Source organism: Megascapheus bottae, chromosome 27, assembly GCF_031878675.1.
Source record: "Megascapheus bottae isolate mThoBot1 chromosome 27, mThoBot2.hap1, whole genome shotgun sequence".
Lineage (NCBI taxonomy): Eukaryota > Metazoa > Chordata > Mammalia > Rodentia > Geomyidae > Megascapheus > Megascapheus bottae.
In genome coordinates this window covers 5,917,940-5,944,919 of record NC_143535.1, presented here as the reverse complement: position 1 = coordinate 5,944,919, position 26,980 = coordinate 5,917,940, and the positions used below count along the sequence as shown (strand labels likewise).

Genomic DNA, 26,980 nt, shown 5'->3' with positions numbered 1-26,980 from the left:
GGGTCAGGAAATACTGTCAAGAGCCAAACAACATTTAGGTGAACGTGTGCCTGGCTTTCATGTTTTTCCCTAGGGTTACTTGAGCCAGTTTTATCTGTGTTAGGAGTAGTGGACAGGAGTGCGAAGGTGACTTTCTCTCACTGTTTACCCCATGGGGTCTTAGAGACTCTGTCAGTTCTTGGGATCTACATCTGAGCCTTCTTCTAGAATCTTCCAGAACAGCAATTGTCGTATGACAAAATTTTGCCGCATCCATTCCCAGACCAATGCTGACCTTGCTAAAGTCTAGTGATAATTGACTAATTGCTCCATGGCCCCTAGGCTCCCTCATGATGTCTGGCTAACATTTGCAGCTGTGGGGAGCCGAGCTGACGATGACTGATCTTGTAGATTCCCAGTGCCACAGAGTGAGGAAGACTTGATCTTCAGGGTGTGAGCAGTCCTGTCCTCTCTGCAGGAGAGGAAGCAGCGTGCCGACCTACTGGGGCACCTGACAGGGGAACTGGAGCGCCTGCAGCGGGTCCATGAGCGGGAGCTGGAGACCATGAGGCAGCAGCAGGACCAGCAGCTGGAGGACTTGCGCCATCGGTACCGGGAGCAGGTGAGGCCCGTGCTGGGTGGAGCTGCCTCCATTCTGGGGACTGGTGCGGGTGGGTGCAGCTTCAGGACTGACATCTCACAGTGACTGTGTCTGAGCATGGAGACATCTTTGTGCCTTTGTTTTCTTGGCCTTGGAGCATGCCCAGGCTTCAGAGGGAACAGTGAGCCCCCCTGTAAGGCCTTGGGGTGGTAGGGTGTGTGTGGCAAATTTGAGTCTCCTTGCTCTCTGGGAATTGGCAAGGTGGGGTGCTTTCCTAGACTGTAGGACACAGTGGAAGGAGGCAAGCCTGAGCCAGCCTGGAGGTTGCAGTGTGCTACTGTGAGTTCTGGATCAGCCTCCTGCTCCTCAGCTAACACTTTATGCTCTGTCTACATCTGTGCTACATTTCTGGGCAGGAAAGGAAACTTCAAGATTTAGAGATGGAACTTAAAACCAGAAGTAAAGACATTAAGACCAGATTGGCTCAGCTGAACGTCCAGGTGAGGAAGTTGGGTAGATAGATGGATGCGCCCTGCCTCAGGGCACCCCAGAGTATAGCCTGTGAACCTCTGGAGTGGTCAGGCTGCACCCCTGCCTAGGGCTCTGCAGTCAGCCTAGGGCTTACCTCTGTATTTCCTCAGGAGGAGACTGTACGGAAGGAGGAGCAGCAACTGCTGGACGTGCAGAGGCGGGCTGCTCTGGAGAGGGAGGTATGTTGCCTCCCTGTCCCTTTGTTTTTCTCTATACCTTACGTTGTATTCACCTGAGGTGTGCAGGACACTGGTTCCAAACTCGGTTGGCCTGTGTTCCACAAATCATGCTACCCTGTGGACCCATCTTGTGAGAACCTCAGGGAGTCGGGCTGAGGTGGGGAGGCTGGGAGCCCACAGATCTACCCTGTAGCTTCAGTGGCTCTGGCCCTGCTCTTTGTGTCTCTGGGTATTCTATCTTTCCCTCTGCCCCCAGGAAGCCACAATCACCCGGCAGCACCTGGAGGAAGCAAAGAAAGAGCACATGCATTTGGTAGACTCCAAGCGACAGCTCCGAAGGGTGCTGGAGGAGCTGCGGGCACGAAAGTTAGATCTGGAGTCCCAGGTGGATCTGCTGCAGGCACAGAGTCAGAGGCTACAGAAGCACGTCAGGTGGAGAGCCCGTGACAGCTAACCTTGTACCACCTCCTGCCCTTACAGCTGGCCTTCTGCCACCTCATGTCCCTGCCTTTACCTGCTTCCACTTAGGCCCCATCATGATGGCCCAATTAGTAGAGATCAGGGAGGGCCTGACTTAGAAGCCAGCCCCCATCCCTGCCCCATGAGAAGGGAGGGCATTGAGATGACCCCGCTGGTGCTCCTCTATCCTATGATCCTGCCTCACAGTTCTACCTTTTCCCTTCCCACTACAGCAGCCTAGAGGCCGAAGCTCAGAGGAAGAAGGACATCTTGAAACAACTAGCAGCTGGGGAAAGTAATACTTGCTCACATTTTGAGCCAGAACTCCGCACTGAGGATCTGAGGAAATCCCTTGTGAGCCAGGGGGCTGGGACTGGAGTGGGGGTGAGTGGTGGGTCATGGGGAAGAAGGGGAGGATTAGGAGTGGGGGCATCAGGAGGGGGTCCTAGCTCTGCTCTGTATGACCTGGCCTTTTGTTCTTCTCTGCCTCCTGCCCTCTTCACCAATCAGATGGTTATTTATAAGGGAAGAGGATTTGGCCTTTGGCAGAGCCGTTTCCTTGTCTAGGACACTGGGAGGGGTTTTGAGGTCTTTAGCTCGCAGGATGTCTGTTTTTGCTTTCCTCAGTGGATCATTTCTACCATGTGTCCATAGAACCAGACCCAGGAAGTATCTACTCTCTCCCAGAGCAAGGAGGAAACCGACTTGTCCATGGACAGGTGAGGTCTTGCAGCCTATCCTGGGGTAAGGGTGCCATGAAAGAGCGAGTGACTGCCTGAATCATGAAGCTAAAATGACAATGATCACCAGTTGTTCTGGGCTCAAAAGGGAGGCCCAGGGATGGAGGAGTATTCTATGCCAAACCCAGCTGCTGCCCCATACTGACCTCTGGCTGAGGGTCAGCTTGCTGGGAGTGTCTGGCATCTATGTGCAGGTGCAGGCGCAATCCCTTTCAGAGTCAGGGTCGAGGACAGATAGTCCCATGTGTCCAATCTGTAGGTATTTAATAGAGGTGTCATTGCCAGCATGCCAGCCCAGTAGCTGCTGTGTGTGCTTGGTAAACATTTGCTGGAGGAGTTCCCTGTGACTGAGGGCAAGATTCTTCCTGTCTTCCCTCTTCCTCTCTACTGCCTGTTCTCCACAGTGTCCGGCACTACCTCTCTGCCGAGGGCCTAGCTGTCCGTAATGCCAGGGAATTCCTGGTGCGGCAGACACGTTCCATGCGGAAGCGACAAACGGCCCTGAAAGCTGCCCAGCAGCACTGGCACCACGAGCTGGCTGGGACCTTGGAGGTGGCCGAAGACCTGCCTGGTGTCACAGCCCTGGAAGATGTGCGCAAGAACCTAGAGGAGGTCAGGACCCTGGAGGGGAGCCTGTTGACCTGCACTGAGGGGAGGCCTCACCTTTGGGATTTCCAGAGATGTGGCAGTATGTTGGTGTAAACATCTTGAACCTCAGGTGATACAAAGTCTATACAAAGAATCCCACGTCTGGAAAGCTCCATAAGGAGAAACATTTCAGGTCCCAAGCATTTTGGATAAGGGACGCTCAGCCACTATGTATTATGATGCAGTTTTCCAGCTGTGGAGTATGACTAAGGTTTGAGGATTTCATAAGTGAAAATCTTTTGGACAAAATATCTTAGCTTCGACTTTTTGGCTTTGGGCCACCATCTTCCTTGTCCGTGTCTCCTGCATGGTATGCCACCACACCTGGCTTGTAATATGTAACTTACTCTGTCTGATTTAGTTCCACCAAATGCAAAATAGTGGTTTTTGTAGGAACAGCCTTATTGGGGTGATTTGTTCATGAGCATCGAGTCAATGTCTGTGCACTGTGTCACCTCTCCTCTCCTCCCTGGCTGCAGGAGACCAGGCAGTTGGATGAGATGAAGTCCATCATGAGGAAGGGCCATGACCTCCTGAAGAAGAAGGAGGAGAAGCTGAATCAGCTGGAGTCCTCTCTTCTGGAGGAGGTGGCTTCACCTCCCTCTGCTGCTCCTGGAGCTGGGTTGGGTTCTTGGTCCTGGATTAGGTAGATTTGGGCCTCTAGGGTCCAGAATTGGTGGTGGCTTGGCTGGTGAAATGGCCCTGGTGCCAGCTGTTTGCTGACCCATCAGTGCTCTAGGTAGAAAGGGCAGCAGGTAGAAGGCACACTGGAAGGGGTGGTACTAACAGCTACTTCTGCCTGTCAGGCCTCAGAGGAGGACACCCTGAGGGGAGCTTCCCCCAAGAAGGTGACCTTTGACCTCAGCGACACTGATGACAGCAATAGTGAGAGCTCTGAATCAAGTTTCCCGGATCACAGTAAGTGGTAAAGGGATGGAGGAAGAGACAGGTGAATCCTCCAGTGTCTGTGAAGGCGGAGAGTATGGGGGACACAGGCCCAGTCAGCATCAGTTAGCGCTGCAGGGTGGATGGGTGTACATGAGGCCGCTAAGGCCAGGAAAAACCTTTGAGGTGCTGCAGAGCACTGTCGGCTGTCCTAGGCTTCCTGAAGGGCCCTGCCCCCTGCCCTTTGTGCTCTGGCCTGCAGGCTGGGCAGGATCTTCTCCCTTATCTCTCTGCTGAGCCCCTGCCCTGTGGCCTACACTGTTTGGAACACAGGACCCCTGCCATCCCTCTGTCTCTTCATGAGTTGAGGGGTACCAGCTAGTGCTGTTGTGCCACCTGGCCCTGTGACTCCCCAGAGCCCTGGATTGAGTCCTTCCTCACTCTCTGCCTCTTTCTTTCCAGACACCCTGACTCCAAATCCCGTTGCCCCCAACAAGATCCATTACCTGAGCAGCTCGCTCCAGCGCATCAGCAGTGAGCTCAACAGTGTCCTTGGCGTGCTGGGCAGCCTCAACTCCCAGCCACTGCCCTTTTTAACCTCTTCCCCAGCTCCATTCTCATCCCGCCCCTCCAAGAGCGCCTCCACTCCTGCCTATGCCTCCCTGACCAGAGCCTCAGCCAGTTCTCCCGCGTCTACCCAGTGGGCCTGGGCCCCGGGCCTGGGCCCCAGGTCCACTTCCTCTAGCAGTGCTCAATCAGTGGATGACTTCCTGCTGGAGAAGTGGCGCAAGTATTTTCCCTGTAAGTCTCCCTGGGCCCCACTTGCTTCTAGGCTGCTCCCCCCTCACCTCCTCTTTCTCTTACTTTTCTTTCCCATATATTTTTTATTGTAATTAATAGAAGGGTTACATGATATTTGCCAGATAGAAGGTGCATTAATTCACATACATTGATACCCTTTCACATGTCTTGGTACCCATTTCCCTCCCCCCCCCCACACCCCCTCTCCTACTCTTCTTTTTTCTTACTCTTTACCTTGCTCTCAACATTGAGCTATTATTGGCTCTATCTGGGATCTCTGGTAATGAAGACCTTGCTGGAATCGTGCAGCCCCAGGCTGTGAGGGTCAGGAGGCATCATATTGAGGCCGGGGTGCTTGGGGGCTTCACTGTGGTGTCTAGAGCACAGAACATAAAAGGCCATTGTCATCACCATCATATCATCTTGTGCCATGTATTGTGTGTGTATTTCCATATATACACCCATACAGGTATATATACACTTTTAACTTACATCATATCATAATTCTCTGAGGTGGTAATTTATCCCCTTTTACAGATATGTAAAATGTAGGTGAGGCTCAAAGAGGTTGCCCAGTGAGTCAGAACCTGGGGTTTGACCCCCTGTCTCTGTGTCTCCAGCATTCTGCTCATCATCCCTTATCTGTATGGCCTCCCCTGGCTCTCAGGCCTGGCTTCCTCCCTTGTTTTCAATCCTGGCTGAGGAATGCAGGATGTGACAAAGACCGTCATTTGAAGGAGAATGTGAAAAGATCTCTGGTTTTGGCCCACTCAAAATTTAAAAAGTTTAGAAATAAATAGGACAGTTCCTGTCTGTCACCTGTCTCTCACTTCCAGGCACTGAAATGCTCTCTGCTTTTGGGTGTTTGTTCTGAGGGTGCTGCCTCATGCCTTGGTGGGATGACAGCCACGTGATGGCCCACAGGTTGTGGCTGGCCAAGCTGACCCTTTGGCTACACTGACTTCTGCCCCCTCCTTTCCAGCTGGCATCCCACTACTCAGCAGCTGCTCCACTCCCCTGGAGAATCGAATGGGCTATGTGCCTGTCAGGTAAATGTCGCTGTGGGCTCAGGGTGAAGGCTAGCCATGTCTCTCTGGGCTGAGGGACTCTCTGTGACTCAAGGGGATAGGCAGGTCCCAGCACAGACCTTGCCTAGGTCTGATGTGACTGGTCGAAAGCCAGGGAGAACTAAGTCTCTGTTGCTGATATCCAGTGTGGGTGGGGCTGTGCCCCCTAGCCAGCTCTACCAGAAAGCTGCCTGGGAGAAAGCAGCCTGTGGAGAGACCCCACACACTGGCCTGTCTTAGTGTCCCTCCAGCCCTGGAATCTGGCCTTTGTCTTTGCCATCAAGCTTTCTGCTTCCCCAGTCCCCTTCCTCACCAAGTCCTGGTGAGTAACATCTGGACTGAGAGAGACAGGCAATCATTTAAATCTGTTCCTAATTTTCCATTCATTCTGTTTCTTGCCCAATACACTCCTCCCACTGTCTCTCCCCCTCTTCCCCTCCCCCACCCGGAGTATGCTTCTGTATCTTCAAGTCAGCTTGGGAACAGAGGCTAGGCAAGTGTGTGAGTTGACATAGTGCTTTGCTGGTCATATGGCTGGGAACAGGGAGATGTGGCAGCCTGGAGCAGAGGTCAGCAGCAGCCAGCACCCACGTAGTAGGGAAGGGCAGTCCTCACCTTCCCTCCTGGGCGCCGATGCTTGCCTTTTGGAGGGTCAGCTCTGAATTACTGGAGGCCCTAAAGAGGCTGGGTGATTTTAAGAAGAGAAGAGGGAGGAGGCACTGTCATGGTTCTTGCTGGGTTCTGTGTATATCCCCTACCTTTGACACCCATCCTGTCCTCTTCCTCTCCCCTCACTCTCCCTCTTCTCCCCCTTCCCAGCGAGCAGCTCCGCCTCCTGCAGCGCCCCCATTCCCGAGTCCCTGAGATGAACAACATGGACATTCAGGCCATGATTGAGTCTAATCGCAAGTGGCTAGAAAGTTTCAAGAGCAACACCCAGACGTATCCTTTTAGCTGGTTCCTAAACTCCTTCCCTCCTTGTTGTGCTTCCCCTCTCTTGGCCTTTGAGTCTCTCCTGGCCCCAACCTAGATGTACTCTGCTACCCATAGTTTTCCTTTACCTTGTGGTCAGACATCTCTTCCCAATGCCCAAGCCAATGGGCACTTCGGAGCTGCTGCAGCTGGGCTTGGATGAAAACAACAGACTGAACGTGTATCGCTATTGAGCCTGGAGGCCTGAGGCAGCTGGCTGCCTCCCTCCCTGCACCAAGTGCCTCCCGTGGAAGCCGCCGCCTCGCCATGTGCCTTGCTCAGGACTTGGAAGAACCACGGCATCCAAGGATAGGGAAAGGATGTGATGTCCGGAGACAGCTGCATACACTGTGACCAGGCTGTCCTGGGCTCCACTGTGTGAGCTCCTGTGTCAACATGGTGGTGTCGAGGACATGTTTTTACCCAGGGGCTTCTGGGATCTGAGCACCTTTGGGAGCCAGGGTCACATTGGAGGAGTTGCCTTTAGATACCTGGGTTGATCCCCTTGCCCTCAGGCCCTTGCTTGAGGTTCCATGAAGATGAGGTCCCTGATGGTTAGGGTAAGGCCTCCCAACATGGCCGTGCCTAGGACCTGGCTCCTCCATGCCTGGACCTGTCTCAGCTGTCCAGTACCTCAGCTTCAGATCCCTCCTCTATTTTATTTTTCTTAATGACTCCTTTCGTGAGCATTCTGTCTCTCCTTTTGACTATCTCAGGCCTGATCTCAGCTTCCCAATCCCTGTGCCACACTGTGCTTTATTGGGACTGTCCTGCCTGTCTCTCTTCCCTGGGCCTCCTGGCCTGCTCTCAGGTCTCCAACATCCCCTTCTCTCCAGGAAGCCAAAAAAGCCATAGGAAAAAAATGTGGCTTCTGGTCTTTGCTTTGCTTTTTTTTTTTTTTTTTTTTTGTGAGCTTTGTTTCCGTTGGTCTTTTTTTACCTGTGCTATGCCACTGCATCTCACTGCCACCTCCTCTCAGGGCTTGGCAGGAAGGGCTGGGCTGGTGCCTGGCACTGGCAGGGAGGTCTTGTACCAGGTGGAGCTGCTGCTTGGCTGGCGCAGTTTCCTGCAGCCCCATTTCCATCGGCAGGCTCCTCGGGTGGCAGGCAGTGTGCTCTGACATCTGTCCTATTGTTTAAACAAAATGTCCCCGTTTTTCTTCAAAGCTGCAGGGTTGCTTCTGCCCTCCAACCCACAGAAAGCATCATCCTCACTGCTTGTTTCTTTGCCATGGAATAAGGCACTATGATCCCATTGGCTTTTTTACCCCCTCGGGTAGTCTTTAGAAAAAAAAGAATCCATTTTGTTTTTTTGGCTCATTCTGTGTGCTTTGGGAATAGCTCATGTGATACGACCAACTCTGGTGACAGTCCTGTGTTTCTGCATCAATTAAATCTCTGCAGGCCTGTTTGTACAAGGCAGCCGCCGGGTGACTGGCCTCTCTTTTGGACTGCTTCCTTCCAGGAAGGAGGGAGGAAGGATTTACTATTCATAAACACCTTCCTGGGTATCCAGCTTAATCGTCTCAGCAATGTAGATACTGATAGGGGTACTTTTGGCTCCATTTTTTGTAGAGTAGCAGGAACCGAAGTTGACTGAAAGTATAGAACCCTTCACTCCATCCTTCCTCTCTTAGGCACCTGGCTGGCTGGACTGGGGAAGTTCTGACATTCTCCAACTCCCCCACACCCCACCCTGACATCTCGCGTAACCCGCCAGGGACCTGAAGGGCCCGTTCCCCAAAGCCTCTGAGAATGCAGACAAATCAAGGACTCCTCCCCTGCCCCTAAAATTTTTAGATAGGCAAAGTTAGCTTCTTTATTTTTCTACTCCAGTGGTGCAAGAAGTTACATAATCTTGGATTTTTTTTTAAAAGCAAAATTGCTAGAATCAAGTGAGATGAGCATGCTTCATGGATTTGCATATGAAAACCAATTTAAACACACCAAAGACTACTTGAGAGGCTGATGGAGGAGGAGCCATGGTGTGAGGCCAGCCCAGGCCTACACATGGAAGGCTCAGTGGCATTCTATTTTCCTGGAAGGCTAAGATCTGGAGTAGCACCTGACACCCAGGTGAAGTAGAGTGGTCTCTCACTTCTGCAGTGGGTGGGGAGGGTACTGGAAGGAAGCACTGGTCTCAGCAGCTCCTAAGCTTTGGCATCTGTGGGGATGTGATGGTTGAAACTGGAGGACTGCCGCCACTGCCCTGCTTAACTGGAATACCAAGTGGTATTGGCCCTACCCACCAGGCCTGCCCCGTACACTGTCTGCCACGCAGACAGCTAACCCAGGCATGAGGTCTGGAGGAAGACGACGGACTGGCCTACCCTTTCTTTCCATTCTGCAGTTTGAAAAGGAGGTGCCCATGGGGCCTGGATAGCCACAGGCAGGCAGGACCATGGGCCTAGACGGGTGCAGACACTGCCCTCCGGGAAGGGGGTGAGGACCGTGGCGTGTTGTCTGCCTGGTCTCGCCTGTCCACATTGAACCTTGCAGCTATTCCATGCCTTATGCTCCTAGTAAGTCAGGCGCTCTTCTCCAAGTGCTCCGGGGAGCTGGTCAGCTAAGAACAGTGCTCATGGGGGCTGCTGTGGGGAGGAGGGGGTTGGATGAGATTTGGCCTTTGAGGAGCTGCAGGAGCAGCCTTTGGGGTGGAGGTTGGGGCAGGCCGAGCTTGGTTAAGGGAGATGTTGCTGGCAGAGCTGTGTGGAAGGTGAGATGCCTTAGCTGGCCTCAGCCTGTTTTCTGATGTAACAGTACCGGAGACTGTAATTTACAAACAATAAACATTTGCTCATGATTTTGGGAAGTCTACATGAACCCAGCACCAGCCACTGCTTGGCATCTGATGTGGGCCATCTTGCAGTCTTGTCATGTGATAGAGGGCATCAGCTGGGGAGACAGCAAGTGTGCCAGCTTGGGTCTCTCGTAAGGCCTCGGGTACCGTGGTGATTGCCCACCTCCTGGCCTCTCATCAAATCCAAAGACCTCCAAACATTACTAACATGGCGTCTGGGATGGTTTTGAACGCATGAATTATTGGGGGTCACATTGGAACCCCAGGAGTAGGGGAAAGCTAGACAACCCTGTAGAAGGCAGAAGGATGGAAGCTACCCGCGGTGACCTTGTCTCGGAGTCCTGAGACTGTTTAATCCTGAGATACAGAAACCGTAGGAGCCGGTGCATACTGGCCATTGTGGGCTCAAGGCTAGCACTCGCCCTCTTGAGCCACAGCGCCACTTCTGGCTTTTTCTGTGTATGTGGGACTGAGGAATCAAACCCGGGCTTTGAGCATGCTAGACCAGTACTCTACAATTAAGCTATGCTCCCACTCCTTATTTATTCTTAAATAGGAAATTCTGGTAATCAGCTACAACATGGATGAAGCTTGAAAACATTCTGCTCAGTGAAACAAGCGAGGTGCAGAAGGGCTGTATACAATCTCACTTTTTTCCCTTTTTTTTCTAGTCCTGGCCTGGAGCTTGAACTCAGGGCCTGGGCATTGTCCTTGAGTTTTCTCAGGCTACCACTCTACCACTTGACCCACAGTACCATTTTCAGCTTTTTCTGTTTATTTGGTACCAAAGGACCGAACCCAAGGCTTCATGAATGCCAGGCGACCACTTTACCACTAGGCCACACTAGTGGCTCTGTACCAATTTAAGAGTTACCTAGAACAGGCAACACTAGCAGGACAGAAAAAAGAGTGATTGCCAGGATCTGCAGGAGGGACAGGAGTTGTTAATGGCTCAGAGTTACAGGGTAGTGGCCTTCTAGGAGTAGTTTCTGTTTGGGATGATACAGATATTCTGAAAGTAGGTAGTGGTCATCGTTTCTCCATAAGGGGAATGTACTTAATGCTTCTGAACTGTACATTTAAAATTTGTTGTAATGGTAAATTTAACAGTCTGTATCTTCTTACCATAATAAAAATACAAATACATATAGCCTGAGCTATATGCCAATAAATTCAGATTCAGTTAGGATTGGTGACATCCAGATGGACAGATGGATGGATAGACAGGCAGACAGATAGATGGACAGACTGACACATGGACAGACATGGACTGATGGACAGACGGATGGACAGCTGGAAAGACGCATAGATGGAGATGGATGGATGGACAAACGGACAGATGGACAGATTGACAGATGGACAGACTGATGGATGGACAGAGGGATGGACAGGTGGACAGACAGGTGGATAGATGGACAGGCATACCCCAGAGCCGCCCTCCTGTCTTCTCCTACAGAGCTCCCCAGTGGTTATTCCCCAGACCTTGGCCAGTGGTGGCTTGGGGGAAAGAGGTGGGGCCTGGCACCCAAGAGAGGGCTTTCCTGGACAGCCAAGGTCCACTCATTTCCTGCAGATATTAAGACGATGCTAGCCAAGGTCCACATGAACTTCCACACTGCCTGGCTTCATCCATTACAAGTTTATTTCTTGTTCAGCTCTAGATCAAATGCTTACCTGCCTGTGAGCCTGGCCTGCTCACATGGCCTGGTGGACTCTCACACCTGTCAGCATCCTTGGCAGAACTGAAACTCTGGTAACTTTGAGCAGCAAAGCTGATTCCATCTTTTCCTGCTCCTCTATTGTGGATAAGCTTGCCTATCCCCTAGACCCCAGCTTTCTCACCTGACAATGGAAATTATGACACCTTTTCCCCAAATCTGCACCTCATTTGGCCTCAGATGAGTTGTTCATTTGTTCCCTGTGCTGGCTGGAGTTGGGTCTGGTTCCTGTGTGTGTCTCAGTGTGGGGCGGTGGGTCTGGGGCCCCTTCAGTGGAGCTCTAGGCAGAGCTGCTAGGGTTGAGCATTTTGCCTGTAGTTCCAGAAGTGACCTGCAGATGGCATGCACAGCCCTGAGAGGAGTCCCATTCTCCAAGAGGCCTCAGTGGAGAGGTTACTGGCACCAGGTGTCTGGAATGTAGGGCCTTGGGTTTGGGGGTGCTGTTTGCTGGTTCTCAGAGGGGGACCCTAGGTCTGTGAATGGGGGTGGAGCTCTGCATCGCTGTTCCTCCTGGCCCATCTGTTAATGTGGTGGTTCACAGGTAAGCTCCCTCTGGGTCGCTTGCACACTAGGTGCTCAGGGAAGGTTGTGGGCTGCACTGTGATATAGAAGGTGCTTCTGTTACAGGTCCTGCATTCCAGTTAGGGTCTCTGGCCCAATCTGGTTCCAAATAAAAGCAATAAACCTATTTTCTTCAATCCTATCTATATTTATAATCCTGAGCCTAACTGACTGCCTGCTTGCCACACACATCCCCCTCCTTCTCCAGCCCATGGGCCCCTTTCTCAGTTGCTTCCATCTGCCAGGAATTCCAAGCCCCAGACTCACCTTCCAAATTCCAGACCTATAACCTAGCTGGGACTTGGGGGCCCCACTCAGGAGCCCCCTTTGCATTTCTCAGTGCACTTCCTTTTTTTTTTTTTTTTTAAAGTTAGGATCCTGGTCAAGGTGCAAAGAAGGTGGCTGGGTCATGGACTGCGTGTCCTAGGTCTTTGCTAGGCTCTTTCCCCTGCTTCTCTTTCTCCGGACGGTGTCTTGTGGGTTCTAGTTCCAGAAAAGGTGCTGCTGCACCCCAGCCCTACTTGGTCTCCCCAAGATCCCTTTCTTGTCTGGCAGTTGAGTCACTCTCTCCTCCCAAACCTGGTGACATGTGGCCCCTCTGGCCCGATTCTTTGGGCTGAGCTCCATTTCCCTTCCTCTTGAGCTCTTTTTACCCGCTGACCCCCAACGACCTCTTTTTTGTTGTTTTGTATTGGCCAGTCCTGGGGCTTGAACTCAGGGCCTGCATACTGTCCCTGAGCTTTTGTGCTCAAGGCTAGTGCTCTACTACTTGAGCCACAGCTCCACTTCTGAGGTTTTAGTGATGAACTGAAGAATCTCAGGGACTTTCCTGTCCACACTGACTTTGAACCATGATCCTCAGATCTCAGCCTCCTGAGTAGTTAGGATTATAGGCGTGGCCAAAACTTTGGGCCCTGTGTGATCGTTCCAGTCTGCAGCAGCATCTCCCTTCCACTCCCAACTCTCCCAGTACTGTTTGCTGCCGGCCAAGAGAAGTCAGGAAAGCCTCCCTCACCCCAGGCTCTACAGATGAGGAAACAACTCAGTGGAGCCACAGGGTCCCCTCTCAGAACCCAGCACCAGATCTGAGAATCAAAGACATGCTCAAATGGATGTACTCTGCCTCACTGCGAACCTTTAACAAAGCGTCAAGGGCTGAGCTGAAGCTCGGGGCCAGTGCAGAGGCCTCTCCGCCCACCCCACTGGCCCTCGCCAGATGGGAAAAAAGCCACCACATAGAAACATAACCTTTATTGCACACGGCGCTGGGTCTTTTTTCATAGAAAAAGGTATTAACACATAAGCATCTGCAAATTGAAGCAACTTCTGGTTTTCTTGGAACAGTAAAATCGCATGCAGTGTCTCTGAGTTGGGATTTTGGTCTTTGTCAAAACCACCTTGTTGGAAGTGGGGGTGAGGAGGAGGGGAAAAAATTGCTGTCATTGTGCCTCTGTTTCAAAAGAAGGTGAGAGAAATATATAGATATATAGTTTGTCGGTACATTCCCACTTCTCTATATATGTATTTATCTCTCCACGTGGATTTTGAGGGGGCGGGGCGGGGAGGGGGTTGATTTGTGCCCTGGCTTCATGGAGAAGAAAATAGTTTGATTTGTACAAAAGAGTTCTATGTACAAGCGTTCAGGACTTGGGAGTTTCTTCTTGTCGTTCATCTGTTCAGTATAAAGAAAGCTGGAAACAGCCCAGTTGGTGGATGAGGCTGGAGGTGAAGAGGTCCAAGCCGGGGGCAGGGGGTCCAGGGGGAGGCTACTCGGCTTGCCACACCCCTACACCAGGGTGTAGGATTTGGAGTAGGCCCCGGCCCCCTGCTTCTGAGCCCGCCCAACCCCCGATGTGCTCATCTCGAGGAGTGAGTCCCTGGAGCCCCCCATTTTGGTGTGTGGGCCCCCAGCCCGCGGAGGCTCTGTGCTGGGGGCTGGAGGGGCAGTGCTGGGGGCCGTCGGGGGCTCTGTGGGGGCAGGGCCAGGTGCGGGAGGCGCTGTGCCCGCCGGGGGCACGGGCATGGCCACAGTCCTCTGAGGTAAGGTGGCTGTGGTGGCCGCAGCAGGGGCTCCGGGGTGGGGGAGGCCCAGGGGTTTGCTGGCAGGGTCCAGAGTCAGGTGGCGAGCCTGGGGGTGGTAGGTCCGAGCCAGGTTCCTGATGGAGGCCTCTCGGGGCGGGACCACCGGGCAGGGCTCTCTGCCATCTGCCTTTCTGAAGAAGGCCTCCGACTTGGTGTACAGGGGCAGGTTACAGTAATCACCTGCAATCACAGAGGCGGCACGGGTCAGAGATGGAGGCCTGGTATCCCCCCTCCTGTCCTCCTCCACCCTCACACACCAGGTGCTTTGCCTCCTTGAGCCTCAGTTTCTCTACCAGGGGCATGGGGTCGATCCCACGTTCCTCAGGACTGAGGGAGGAGTGAAGGAGACATAGTGGGCCAGCCCCTGCTGCCATGCACAGTCGTGGCTTAGTAAATTGGCTGTTCAGTGGTCACGAGGGGCCAGGTGACTTGGAGTGATGGAAAGCTCCCTACTTCTAAAGATAAGGGCTCTCTAGTGGCTTTTCCTGGGTCTGTGGAGTCTGACTCTGTCAGCCATGGGTCCCCATCCCTCCTCTGCTCCCACCTCTGCCTCCCTTGTAGCTGGGATTACAAGCATGCACTACCACATCCAGGGCTGCTAGCCAAGGCTGCTATAGTAGAATAAGTTCAAACAGAGCTGAGATAGAGGGCAGGGCCCCCCATATGAGGCCTCTCTCCGTCCACTTATGATTAAATGTGAAATCTTCACATCGAACTAGAAATACCCATTTTTAAGAGTAAAGATTGGATAGCACCATTTCAATTTTGCAAAGAAGGAAATTAAGACCAGAGAGGTTCAGTGGCTTGCCTAAGGCCACAAACTATTGACAGGTTGAGCCAGGATATGGGGTCTGCGCTGCCTGCTCCCCGACTCTTTGCATGACCCTTCATCGCCTGGAGCCAAGCTGGGCTGTCAGGGTCTAGTGGGGTGCAGGTGCTGGTGGGCCAGGACACACAGGGGAAGGTGATGTGAGCCAGAGCAGGGGAAGGTGATGTGAGCACTCACTTTTGTTGGCCCGGTGGGGGATGGGCACAGCCACATTCTTGCCGCGGTCGGTGTCCTGGGGCTTGGGTGGGGACGCTGTGAAGCGACAGATGCCAGGCTCGGAGGGCGTGCTCATAGACGTCATGCTGTCGGCATTCTCGTTGGTCCCCGTGGTCATCTGGTCAGAGGAACTGTCTGAGATGAAGCATTCAGTGATCTCGAACTTGGCGTGTTGCAGCTGCTCCTCCAGCTTGGCGTGCTCGTAGGCCCGGGCCAGCTCCTCGTAGGTGGAAGAGGCACTCTCGGTGGATACCATGCTGTTTCGCCCTTTGTCTGGGGACGTGGAGAGCATGGGGTTAGAGCGGAGGGTGGGGGCCTCTGGGGAGGAAGGGGCAACTGACTTAACCCTGAGCCTAACTCTGTCTTTAACACTGGCAGCCATCTGGAAGCTTCCAGGCTGCCATGTCCCACTCTTGCCCTTATGCAGCGAATAACGAAGGGCACAGCACCATTCCCCGCTCCTCCCATCCCCCACAACACTCTGCCTTTTAACAACTCCTTGATGTGGTTTGGACATGCACTGGAAAGGTCGGTGGACAGCTGGGAATGAAAGCCAGGAGCTTGTGGGGAGGCCGTGGGAGGATGGACCCGGAGAGGGGTGGGAAGGTGGCAGGCAGGCTCTGCATCCACCTGTGTCCTGGGACAGGCTGGCACTGTAGCTGTCACTCTCGGTGACGGTCACGCCATGCTGGGAGCCCACGGTGCGCCAGTCAGAGGTGAGGGTTCGTGCCGGCGTGGAGGCCTGGCACTTGGTCAAGGTCCACTGGCTGGAGTACCGGTTCCGTGTGCTGTGGGCTGATTTCACATTCTTCCTGGACACTGGGTCTGTGTCAGGGGAAGCAAAAGGGGTGCTAGGTACTTGTGGAAAGGTAGAGGCACAAGAAGCCACAGGTGTCCCCTTGGGAGTGACCAAAGCGGAAATGTGGGGTTGGTGGTCACATCCTTTCCTCCTGACTGTCCGCTCCCCGCTGCCCTTGGTGGATTCCAGCCTTGGGCCCAGAATCACCAGCTTTGCTACCAAAGTCCATCCGAGAGCAAGAAGATGTAGCCCACACTCAAAATTCCCAGGTGAGCCGTAGCCCCAAGCCTCAGCTAGAGATCCTGCAAGCAAGGCGTTCAGAGTTCCATCCAGGGACTTTTCTCTTCTCTCTTCCAATGCAGGTCATTCTGATTATTTTTATTAATTTATTTTGAATCACTCCTGCCTCATGCTGTGCCAACACCCACCACGCCTCCCAGGGGAGATGGGGGACAGCATACTTGTGCCTGGCCGGATGTCCGACATGTCGATGAGAGGCCCGGAGCTCTGGATGAGGGCTGGGTGGTGCAGAGACACGCCCGTACAGAAGCTCTGCGGGTTCACCGCTTGGCTGAACTCAGCATCCGTCACCGGGATGGTGGCTTTGTCATCTCCTGGAGGAAGAAGGCACGTCACGGGGAGGCCTCCCCAAAGTTCTCTCTCTCTCCTGTGCCAAGTCCTACCCAAGTTCCCACCAGTGGACAGAAACAACAACAAAACGACCTTGGAAGAGCCTCCGAGGGTTTCCAGGCCGCCCAGGCCTGGCCCTGACCTGACATGGGGGCTCGCCCTCTGTGTGCTGTGGTTGGGGAAGCACACAGCCAGAGCAGGGCAGGGAGCATGCGCCACCTGCCACTCACCCAGCTGCTTGATGCCCTCCTTGTCCTCAATGAGCAGCTGCACTCTGGGAATGTCAATGTGCAGCCGGGGGCCTTGCGGCTGCCCCTTCACTGGAGTGTCAAAGCTTCTGTTGTTCTTGCTGTAGACAGGAGGAGGAAAGTGGTGTGGGGATGGGGCTCAGAGGATGCAGAGGATTGGGAGTGGAGCTCAGCGGGACAGTTCAAGGCTTGATTCCTGGGTATCAGGCAGGGGGAAAGGGTGGGGTAGGAAAGAGGAAGCAGTGGTGTACACTCACCTTATCAGCATTTCTGCCAAACTCTTCGCATCTACAAAACAGGAGAGGGAGGAGGGGAAAGGGAGCTGAGTGAGAATGGAGCTTGAGCAGGATGAGAAGGAGAAGAGGCATGGAGGAACGAGGTTGCGGGGAGAGACCTAAAATGGGGGGAGAAAGGCGAGGACCTCCATGGCAGTCTAAAATGGGATGAGATTTTTGTTGCTCCCAATTCAGGATTTGGCTCACACCTGTCATCCTTTCCTTCAGATTTTTATCTAATAGGTCTTTCCCAAGACAGAATGGGTATGGGAAATGCTCCACCTGCTTCCTGAAGGGACAGGCTGGAAGGAGCACGAGTGAAGGGTCCCCAGTCATCTTCTGGAGAGTGAGGTACAGGCGGATGACCAAATCCTCATATCCACCTCTAGGATATGGTCCCCTAAATATTCACAGAGAGACCTGAGCATCCCTGGTTTACATCAAAGTGATCGAGACGCCAGGGTTGGAAGAAAGGAGACTCAACAGGCTCCATTCATCTATTAGACCTCTGAGACTTAGCAACATGGCTCTGAGATCTGCATTCATGCATTGGACCATCTATCTAAACATAGTTATCTAACCATACACTCAACCCACCCATCCAAGGAGTCATCCATTCATTCATCCAGCTATCAAATATCCTACCATGCATTCAACATCCATCCAACCAGCCTTCCACTTGTGTATCCAGTCTTCCATGCAGCCATGCAGCCATTCATCTGATTATGCTACCATTCCAACTAATATTTATCCAAGCATATAAATATCCATAGTTTCACTCACCTAGCCTTAAATTGTTCATCTATCCATCCATCCATCCATCCATCTTTTTGTTCACCCAATCCATTCAGCCATTCAAGCATCCAACCAATCAATGAAGCACTTATCCATCCATCCATCCATCCATTGAATCATCTAGTCATTCCATCCATCTATCCATCCATCATCCATCCATCATCCATCCATCATCCATCCATCATCCATCTATCCATCCATCCATCCATCCATCCATCATCCATCCATCATCCATCATCCATCCATCCATCCATCCATCCATCATCCATCCATCATCCATCCATCCATCCATCCATCATCCATCCATCATCCATCATCCATCCATCATCCATCATCCATCCATCCATCCATCATCCATCCATCATCCATCCATCCATCCATCATCCATCATCCATCCATCATCCATCATCCATCATCCATCCATCCATTGAATCATTGAGTCATTCCATCCATGCATCCATTGAATCATCTAGTCATTCCATCCATCCATCCATCATCCATCCATCATCCATCATCCATCCATCATCCATCATCCATCATCCATCCATCATCCATCATCCATCCATCCATTGAATCATTTAGTCATTCCATCCATGCATCCATTGAATCATCTAGTCATTCCATCCATCCATCCATTCATCCATCCATCCATCATCCATCATCCACCCATCCATCCCCCCGCTCAATTCTAGAACACCCCAAGGAATATTGGTTATTGCCTCTTCTGTGCTGTTATTGTCCCTTGGCTTCTCAAAGTAGATTGTGAACTCTAGAAAGACATGTCCTTTGTTGTCCCTGTATTTCTCAAGTCTGACAATCTCCTCACAGCAGGCTCAATGTTTCCCAAACTAGAGAGCAAACCTTTATGGAGCAACTAGTAGGAGGCAGATACTGTTTTCATACCTGGTAAATAGAGTCCCACGAGGCCCATTTATACCACATTGTGGTTTTCAAAATATTTTCACATCTGACCTGGTATGGAAACTTCCCGGCCAGAATGGAGCAGGCCCTAAAGTGAACCAACATGGCGCCGTGGACAGCTAGGATGTTTTAGAAAGTTTCAGTGTTGCCTCTCCCACTGTGGGGACCCAGACACGTTCTCTTGCCCAGTGGGACCGTGGCCCACCCCTCCACGGTGGCCAGCGTGGCTGGGTGTCAAGCTCGCTCCCTCACCTCGGAGCCGCTTCAGCCGCTTCTCCTTCCTCTTCTTGCGCACAACGAAGAGCAGGGCGACCCCCAGGGTGGCCAGGATGACGGGGCAGCCGATGGTGAAGAGCTTCTTCACGTCATCCCCTTCCCCTTGAGCAGACTTGATGGGTGGGATGGTGCCTGGAAGGGGGTGAGGCAGAGAATCAGGGGGTCCTCGGGAGCCGGGGTGGGGCAGTCCCCTGGAGATCGGCCAGCTGACTTCCCGCTGCTCTTCGTCCCTGACCTCCACCTCCCGGCCCCGAGCTCTGGCTTTCTCCACTGCCCCATGAAGACGAAGACGACAGCCACAAGGACAATTTCCTCCTACGATTTGGGAATTTTGTTCTGAAGTCTCTCGGAGTTGGTTTCCTGTCTGTTAGGGCCCAGTGTTTAATCCTAGAGGATGGGTAAGTGGGCTGAAATCCTACCGGGGGTTTGGCGAATGGAGGGGAAGAAGTCAAGGCAGTGGGGCTCTGGGTCTAAAACCCCTGCATTTGCTCTCTGTCGCCTCTCCACTGACAATATCCTTTGCAGGTGACAACAACACATGATTTTGCCAACAGAACCCTTGAATAAGCCCTGACTCCTATGTGTCTCCCAAATTCTTTCACTTGTAAAGCTGCCCTTGTTTGGGTCCATTTCTTACATCAATTTTGTTTTCTTATCACATAGGTAGACTTAATTTAACTTCTGAGAATTCAGCCCCCTAGCTCCCTTCACTGTGTCTGTGTGTGTGCACACATGGCTGTGGCACTTGCCAGCTAGGGGCTCACTGAAGGCAGTTTTCTGCGTTCCACAGACTTCCTTGCTACTAGGTGACAGTCAGGTTTTGGAGGGGGGACGGTGTGCTTGGAAGCTCCGTGTGAAAGATGCATAACTAAAAGGTGGTTGCCAAATAACTCTTCATAAGATTTTTTGAGAGCAAGATAAAAATCATCTTCCCAGGGCCAGGAGTTTGGCCTAGTGGTAGAGTGCTTGCCTAGCATGCATGAAGACCCGGATTTGATTCCTCAGTACCACATATATAGAAAAGCCGGAAGTGGTGCTGTGGCTCAAGTGGTAGAGTGCTAGCCTTGAGGAAAGCCCAAGGACAGTGCTCAGGCCCTGAGATAAGCCCAGGATTGGCAAAAAAAAAAAAAAAAAAATCTTCCCTGGGCTAAGCTTTCCCCAAGCTTTTGTTTGTTATTGCAGCACAAACTGCCTTATCCTAACTTAGGTGTAGGCAGAGTTGTTAAAGGGCAGGACCTGAGCCAGGTCTCTATCTCCTCCTCCCTCATTCCCCTGCAGCAATGGAGAAAAAGAATTACGCTTTGTTATCAGTTGTGGGGCTTGAACTCAGGGCCTGGATGCTCTCTCAGAGCTCTTTTGCTCAAGGCTAGCAATTCTGGTTTTTTGGTGGTTAATTGGAGATAAGAGTTTCATGGACTTCCCTGCCTGGGCTGGCTTTGAACCATAATCCTCAGATCTCAGCCTCCAGAGTAGCCAAAATTCTAGGCTTGAGCCACCAGTAAGAATTATATCTTATAGGCCTTTCCCTCCATAGAGCTCTGGCCTTTGTCAGCTGGTGCATCTGTCTACTGACGTGCCTGCTGTACATCTACTGCTTCTTGCCCTTCTGCATTCCTGCCTCCTCCCTGCCCCCTTCCCAACTCACTGCCATCGTAGTCCAGGGTGGCAAACTGGGCTGTCTCGTTGCTGCAGCCTGCGCTGTTGCAGGCCCTCATGCGGAGCTCATACCAGGTGGCCTCACGCAGTTCGGTGAGGAACACCTCTGCAGAACTGTTGGCCCGGAGGCCCTGCCAGGCCCAGGCGCCCTTGGGCCGGTACTCCAGCAGGATGGCTGTGATGGGGCAGCCCCCGTTGTTCCAGCCCTGCAGGTGAAGCCGAGCGTGTGTGGAATTGATGTGGGTGAAGAGGTGTTGGTCTTTGCTGAAGGATGGCTCTGGGGGGTGAGAGGGGGAAGAGAGAGGTTAGAGGGCTCCAGAGGGGAGGGAGCGACTGTCCTGGCTGCACAGGATTCCCCTGGGGCAGCTGGGCCTGCAGGGGTGGGGGGCCGAGATCAGCAATTGGTACAGGTGGGGAGGAAATGAGCAGGGGGAGAGGATGAGAGATAGGGGAGAGGGGAGGTGGAGGAGGGCGTCACCTGTGTCCCCCTGGGTGGGGAAGCACGTACAGTTTCCCCTGGGGACAATGATTCTGTCATTTATGTGCTCTAGGGATGGAGAGGAGGCTGAGGCCCCCTCTGGTGCCCCGGACTGCCACCCTCCACCCAGCTCCCCACTGGGACTCCCTGGCTTGTGGGAGCCAGCCTCACCCCTCCCATGAGTCTTGGCCTCGATGATCTCGCTGATGCGTCCCGAGCCCACGCTGTTCTTGGCAGCCAACTTGACCTTGTACCATGTGCCGCACTTGAGGCTGTCCAGCTTGAAGGACCGCTCGCCGGAGCTGATAAGCACGTCCTTCCACTCCTCGCTGTTGTCCTCTGAGTACTGCAGTACGAAGCCTGCCCGGAGGGACTGGGTTCAGGTGGGCAGGCAGGGCAGCAGGGCCCAGCCTGGACACCCCGGGGTACCATGAGGGTGAGGTCACAGGCAGGGGCAGAGCCCTTTGGTCTTCGGGAGGGGCATGGGCCAATCAGGTGCAAAGCAAGAAGACTTGGGGTCCAGCCTACGTGAATCTCCCCACGCTCAGCTCAGCTCTAGTGTGAACATAGGTAAGGCTTAGGAGAGATTTTGCTTAGACCTTGCTCCTCCCCCGGGGGCAAAAGGGGTCCAGAGGCTCTGACCAGCCATGTCTGCAGCATCTCCTGTGCCTTGCTGCACAAGCAGATTCTGACCCCACCCCAGAGAGAGGGCAGATTTCTGATGCACCCAGCTAACAAGCAGCAGTGGACAGCGCAGATCCTAGGCACATGAATCTCTTGTGGTCATTTCCTGGAGATTCCAGGGGGACAAGGAGTGCCCTGCCTGGTGGGACCTGGGGCCTTCCCTCCTCACCTCGGATGGAGCTGCCCCCGTTGTCCCCTGGGATCCAGGTCAGGGTGATGGATGAAGCTGAAGTTTTGGAGACAGTGAGGCGGGGCTGGTCCGGGGGTACTGTGGTGGGAGAGCCGACACCCCCCCAGCACCAAGGGTTAGGTAACCCCTACAGGGGGGTGCTGACCCTAGGTTGCTGGGGGGGTGTAGGCTCTCCCGAAACACAGCTTCCACCCCGGACCAGCCCCGCCTCCCCCTGTCTCCAACTTCAGCTTCATCCATCACCTGACTGGATCCCCAGGGGCCAACAGGGGCAGTCCACTCGAGGTGAGGAGGGATCGGCCCTGTCCCGCCCAGGCAGGGCACTCCTTGTACCCTGGCATCCTCCAGAAGTTGACAATGATGTCATGAGCCGCCGGGATCTGCGCTGTCCCTGCAGGTGTATAGCCAGAGTGTTCGACTATTTCTGTGTGGTGCATCAGAAATCTGCCCTCTCTCTGGGGTGGATGAGCCGGTGGCCGTCCAGGGACATGGGGATGGCTGAGTCCTCACTGTCGGGCAGGGGGTGGGCAGGGGGTATTATGGCAAGCACCCCTTATGCCGGCTCCCTCCCTCCGTGTGGAAGCAAACAGAGCTGGGGGGCAGAAGGTGGCTTACAGGGTACCCCAAGATACCACCCCTGATTTCTTCACTCACTCGGGGAAGAGAGACCCTTGACTCCAGCCAGGGGTGGGGGTGGGGAGGGAGGCCAGCCTGCTGTGAGAACAGGAAGCCGCCTGGACTCCTCTCCTCTCCTCTGGAGCCCTCAGGAGACCCAGAACACACCTGTCCTTCGTCCACTTCACAGCAGGCGCCGGGTCTCCCACCGAATTGCAAGGTAAGCGGACGTCTCTCATCCAGGGTGTTGTCACGGTGCCTCCGAAGGAGGTGATCTTTGCTGGAGCTGCAGGGAGAGAGGATGAGGGCCACCCCACTTGTATCCTTTAATACTGGGGATTGCTTTCTTGGGGTCCCCTAGGTTTATCACCCAGGCCACAGTGGAGGTAGTCCTGAGGGACACATTACATGCTGCGTGACACGAGATGCAGGTTAGGGGCTCAGGACAAGAACCCAGAGACTGATTTGGAAGAGACAAGGGAAGTGAAATGGTTCCCAGGACTTGGGGCCATCTCAGTGGTGGCAGCAACTTTGCCAGAGGCCAGGCACTGGAATGGGGACATGGCAGGCAGGAGAGGCTGAGGGCCCTTTAGGCCCCAGTGCAGGGCAGCCAGGGCGGAGTTGGCCTGGAGCACAGGAAAGAGGCGGGGACTGGATACTGAGTTGAGAGCCATGGAGTTAGGCAGATTACCAGGAGCGACAGAAGCCTGGCGCCATCCTCCTGCACGGAGGAGGAAGGGGGGCTCTGCAGACGAAGCAGTGGCCACAGTGACAGGCCTGATGAGGAGGAACTGAACCTCAGGGCCAGATGCCCCCCGGCCATCCTTGGTGGAAGGAAAGTGTGGGGGCAGTGCCAGGGCGCTGGCACTGGTCCAGGGCCAGGAAGGCCTGAGGCCCTTGTTCCAGGCAGTTGGGGATGCTTGATGGCTGGAGAGGTGGTGGGGCAGAGGGGCCTGAGTGAAGATGGCTCCCAAGGAGGGGTCAGGTTCAGAGCACCTGGATCTGCAAACCTCTGTGTGTTTGGGCATCTGCGTGTGTGTGGTGTGTATAGAAATGTGTGTATGTATGTATGTGGGTACTTGCACAGTTTCTGTGTGTGTGTGTGTGTGTGTGTGTGTGTGTGCACATGCAGTTGTGGAAGGACAATGCCTTGTAGAAATGTGTTGGATTTCATGCTCAGGGAAAGGGCCCAGATGTCTACCAAGAGCCCACGTCCCCAGCCCCCTGCTGTCCCCTGCTCGCCAGGCCATCTGAAGAGGAATGTGGGCTCTAGGCTCATTCTCCCCCAGGAGTGGAGGACGGGGTGGAAGGAAGCACTGAGGCCAGTGGAGAGAGGCCCTGGCTTGGGGACAGGAGACCTGCCCACTACCGCTTGGGGCTTCAGAGCCATCATCACGTGCCACCCTGGAATGCAGGTCAGAGAGTGACGGGCCCACCTCCGAATGGCCTTATTTCACTCCAGAGTCGGCTGACGCACAGAACTCGGGTGCAATGTCTGCAGAGCTGCCACAGCGCCTCTGCACAACAGCACTGAGACAGAGGCTTGGCTTTGGGTAGGGAGAGAGGGTGACACCCCCTTTCTAGCTATCAGGAGCCGGGTGCAGGAACTGGCACGGAGTTGTTGCAGGCTGCTATGCAGTGTTCCTCGAGTCAGAGGGCAGCAGAGGCCCAGTGTTGGTGGGGACAGGAGGGCGTCGTGGCACTGGCTCTGGCAGCCAGGGCACAGACACATTGTGGGACACAGAAGCCTGATTTTGGAAGAGCTGGAACTTGGGAAAGCGTCTGGAAGCTTCTGCCCCAGCTCTAGCTTGCTTACCTTTGCCGGCAGGCTCGATGGTGACCTTCTCGCTGCTGTTCCCCCGGCCCGCTGAGGTGACGGCGGCCACCCATAGCAGATACTGCTGCCCACGGTTCAGATGGGCGATCCGATAGAAGAGCTGCTCTGGGCTCGTCTCATACTCGCTGGGAGCCTGCAGGACAGGCAAAGCCAAGCTAAGAGGCAGCGGGCAGGCCCTCTGGGAGGGCCGTCAGGGAGGCCGACGGCTGCCCCTGTCCTCAGTGCCCAGGGCTGGGAAGATGGGGAGATGGCACGGGTGGGAGGCAGGGTTCTGTTCAGTGTGGTCTTTCCAATTTTGAAGCTGTTGGTGGATGGAGCTTTGCTGGGCTCAGCCTATGGGAGTGGACAGACTGTCCTGTTGGTGGCGTGGCAGAGGCCACCCTCAGTTGATTTCCCTGAGGGATCCAGACTCTGGCAGTGGTAGCTTCAAATCAGGGAGTGCCGCGTTTTGAGGGAGCAGTGAGGGACACAGAATGAAGAATGGGGGACAAAAGGTCCCACAAAAACCCAGAAAAAAGCTGAGAAGCTCAATTATTGCCTTTGTCTTATTAGGGTTGTAGATGGCTCCCCTTTCTTAGTCACCTCTCAGGCTAATTATCGTCTTCCTTTCCCTTCCCTCCTCTCCCCTTCTCTCCCCTTCCTTCCTTCCTTCCTTCCTTCCTTCCTTCCTTCCTTCCTTCCTTCCTTCCTTCCTTCTTTCCTTCCTTCCTTCGTCCTATGGGAAGCAGGGATGGGCATGGGAACCATGCTAGCTTTACTAGACAGCACTTTATTAATGATTATTAGTGGTATAGATCACCATATATATTTGTAGGTTACATAAATCTATAAATTTTTTTAACCAAATGACAGCTTTGACAAGTTGCCAACAAAACAATATCAGATCCCAGTGGTTTTTTACCAGTTGCTTTGATGAAAAGATTATGTTGCCTTGGAAACCAGAGGCTCAGATATTGAAATGAATTTGAGCAGGAGCTTTTGATAAGCGCTGGCTTGCAGCCCTCCTGTCAGCCTCTTCCCTGGCACGGGTGGATGGGGCTGGCTCTCATTTTATTTTATTTTATTTTTTTGGCAAGCTGTGGGGAAGGGAGGGGAGGAGAGCACCAGGGTCTCTTTGAAATCAGGGCAGCGGAAGTCCAAGGAGAGGGGGGACATCCCCTAGAACAGATGGGGGGCCCTGAGGCCAGAGGGAGCTAATAATGAGTTATCTCTGTAGCAACAGGATCTCACACACATGTCCACATGCAGCGGGACGCAGAGCTGCACGCACGTGCAGAGGGACAGTCCTCCAGGCAGATACGGGGTCATGGAGGGATATTTTTGTGCCCTGTGTGTGGGTACGGGGGTGGGGGAGGACGGAGAAGTCTGTTCATTTGTAATGAGAGAAAAAAAACATCGCTTTTGGCCCTAGGCCATCTGCAGGGAAATATTAAGGAGCGGGCAGGCCCCTCCTCCGCCAATACACCCAGAATCTCCCCCTTTTTCCAGGCAGACTCTGCCTCCAGCCTCCCCCAATGACGGGGCAGGCCTAACCCAAATCCAAGGCCTGCTGGGGGACAGGCACAGAGCCATCTTGTGCCCTGGGAGTTGAGTTAGGAAACCTTTCAAGCTGCAAGCCAGGGGCTGGTGTGTCCAGTGCGTGGTTCCCATCTGGGCACAAGGTCTGGCAGGTGCAGTGGCTCCGACACCGCCTGTGAGTGTGGCCTCCAGTGTCACCCGTGTTCCTTGGGTCTCAGTGTTCTTGTCTGTGGGCTGGGGAGAAGGCCAGCTTTGCCAGCGCCGGGGGTGACTGTGAGGCAGCAGGAGGCCCAGGTGCGTGTGCTTTGTAGCCAGAATATGTTCTTTGGGCTTGTTGTTCATGAGGACAGAAGCGTGTGTGTGTGTGTGTGTGTGTGTGTGTGTGTGTGTGTGTGTGCGCGCACACGTGTGCATGCACACGCGTGCAGACAGCATGTTCCTGTACATGTGAAGAAAGCTTGTGCGCTTGTGTGGACCGGAGTGAGTGAACCCTGGCACTGACTCGGGACAGGGACACTTGCTGTCCCCTTGACGACGTCAGCATCTGACCTAGATCCTTTCATGTAGACTTCCTAGACATCTCTTGAAATCACTTCCAACTAATTAAGTCCCAGTAGATCAAAGGCATAAAAGGAAAAGGCAAATTTTGAAAGAAGAAATGATAGGTAAATATTTCTATGTCTTCTAATCATTAAAATAAAGGCAAGAATCACACGTGGAAATGATCAATTCAGCTCCTTTGAGAAGAAATACTATGTCGTATTAGGAGCAGAAAGGCAAGAAGTGAACTGGCAAATACTTTCAATTCATGTGCTAGAGAATGGCTATTTTTTCATATGTAAAAAGCACTTACAAATCCGTAAGAAAAAGCATTAGCAATCAGAATGAACCAAACACACCTAAACTCAGAATAGATAAACAGAAGCATGTGATGGTCTGTGCCATGCCACGAGCATCTACACGGTAGACGCGTCCTTGTGGAAACATAAAC

At 53.4% G+C, this 26,980-nt stretch overlaps 2 protein-coding genes across 11 annotated transcripts in view; one reads left to right on the top strand and one right to left on the bottom strand.

The window, feature by feature from the left end:
* Positions 1-9,664, top strand: part of Cep164 (centrosomal protein 164) — a 61,207-nt gene extending 51,543 nt beyond the window's left edge. For 8 of the 10 annotated variants that reach the window (XM_090319435.1, XM_090319432.1, XM_090319431.1 and 5 more), the window contains 13 exons: positions 458-601; positions 997-1,080; positions 1,222-1,290; positions 1,547-1,722; positions 1,983-2,103; positions 2,404-2,468; positions 2,894-3,101; positions 3,617-3,724; positions 3,944-4,055; positions 4,485-4,823; positions 5,806-5,872; positions 6,710-6,832; positions 6,963-9,664. In XM_090319435.1, coding sequence (XP_090175561.1) covers positions 458-601; positions 997-1,080; positions 1,222-1,290; positions 1,547-1,722; positions 1,983-2,103; positions 2,404-2,468; positions 2,894-3,101; positions 3,617-3,724; positions 3,944-4,055; positions 4,485-4,823; positions 5,806-5,872; positions 6,710-6,832; positions 6,963-7,056 — 1,710 coding nt within the window. In that variant the 3' untranslated portion in view covers positions 7,057-9,664. Of the gene's footprint in view, positions 1-457; positions 602-996; positions 1,081-1,221; positions 1,291-1,546; positions 1,723-1,982; positions 2,104-2,376; positions 2,469-2,893; positions 3,102-3,616; positions 3,725-3,943; positions 4,056-4,484; positions 4,824-5,805; positions 5,873-6,709; positions 6,833-6,962 lie in introns of those variants that run through there. The other 2 variants (XM_090319429.1, XM_090319430.1) reach the window with 2 other exon arrangements.
* A 3,512-nt stretch (positions 9,665-13,176) lies between these two features.
* Positions 13,177-26,980, bottom strand: part of Dscaml1 (DS cell adhesion molecule like 1) — a 232,804-nt gene continuing 219,000 nt past the window's right edge. Inside the window, exons 21-34 of the mRNA XM_090319324.1 lie at positions 24,451-24,604; positions 22,803-22,920; positions 22,468-22,528; positions 22,151-22,262; positions 21,999-22,097; positions 21,317-21,505; positions 20,657-20,944; positions 18,988-19,143; positions 17,002-17,032; positions 16,727-16,845; positions 16,328-16,480; positions 15,698-15,892; positions 15,029-15,340; positions 13,177-14,202 (exon numbers count right to left, since the gene is read on the bottom strand). Of these exons, the coding sequence (XP_090175450.1) occupies positions 13,727-14,202; positions 15,029-15,340; positions 15,698-15,892; positions 16,328-16,480; positions 16,727-16,845; positions 17,002-17,032; positions 18,988-19,143; positions 20,657-20,944; positions 21,317-21,505; positions 21,999-22,097; positions 22,151-22,262; positions 22,468-22,528; positions 22,803-22,920; positions 24,451-24,604 (2,463 nt within the window). The 3' untranslated portion in view covers positions 13,177-13,726. The remainder of the gene's footprint in view (positions 14,203-15,028; positions 15,341-15,697; positions 15,893-16,327; positions 16,481-16,726; positions 16,846-17,001; positions 17,033-18,987; positions 19,144-20,656; positions 20,945-21,316; positions 21,506-21,998; positions 22,098-22,150; positions 22,263-22,467; positions 22,529-22,802; positions 22,921-24,450; positions 24,605-26,980) is intronic.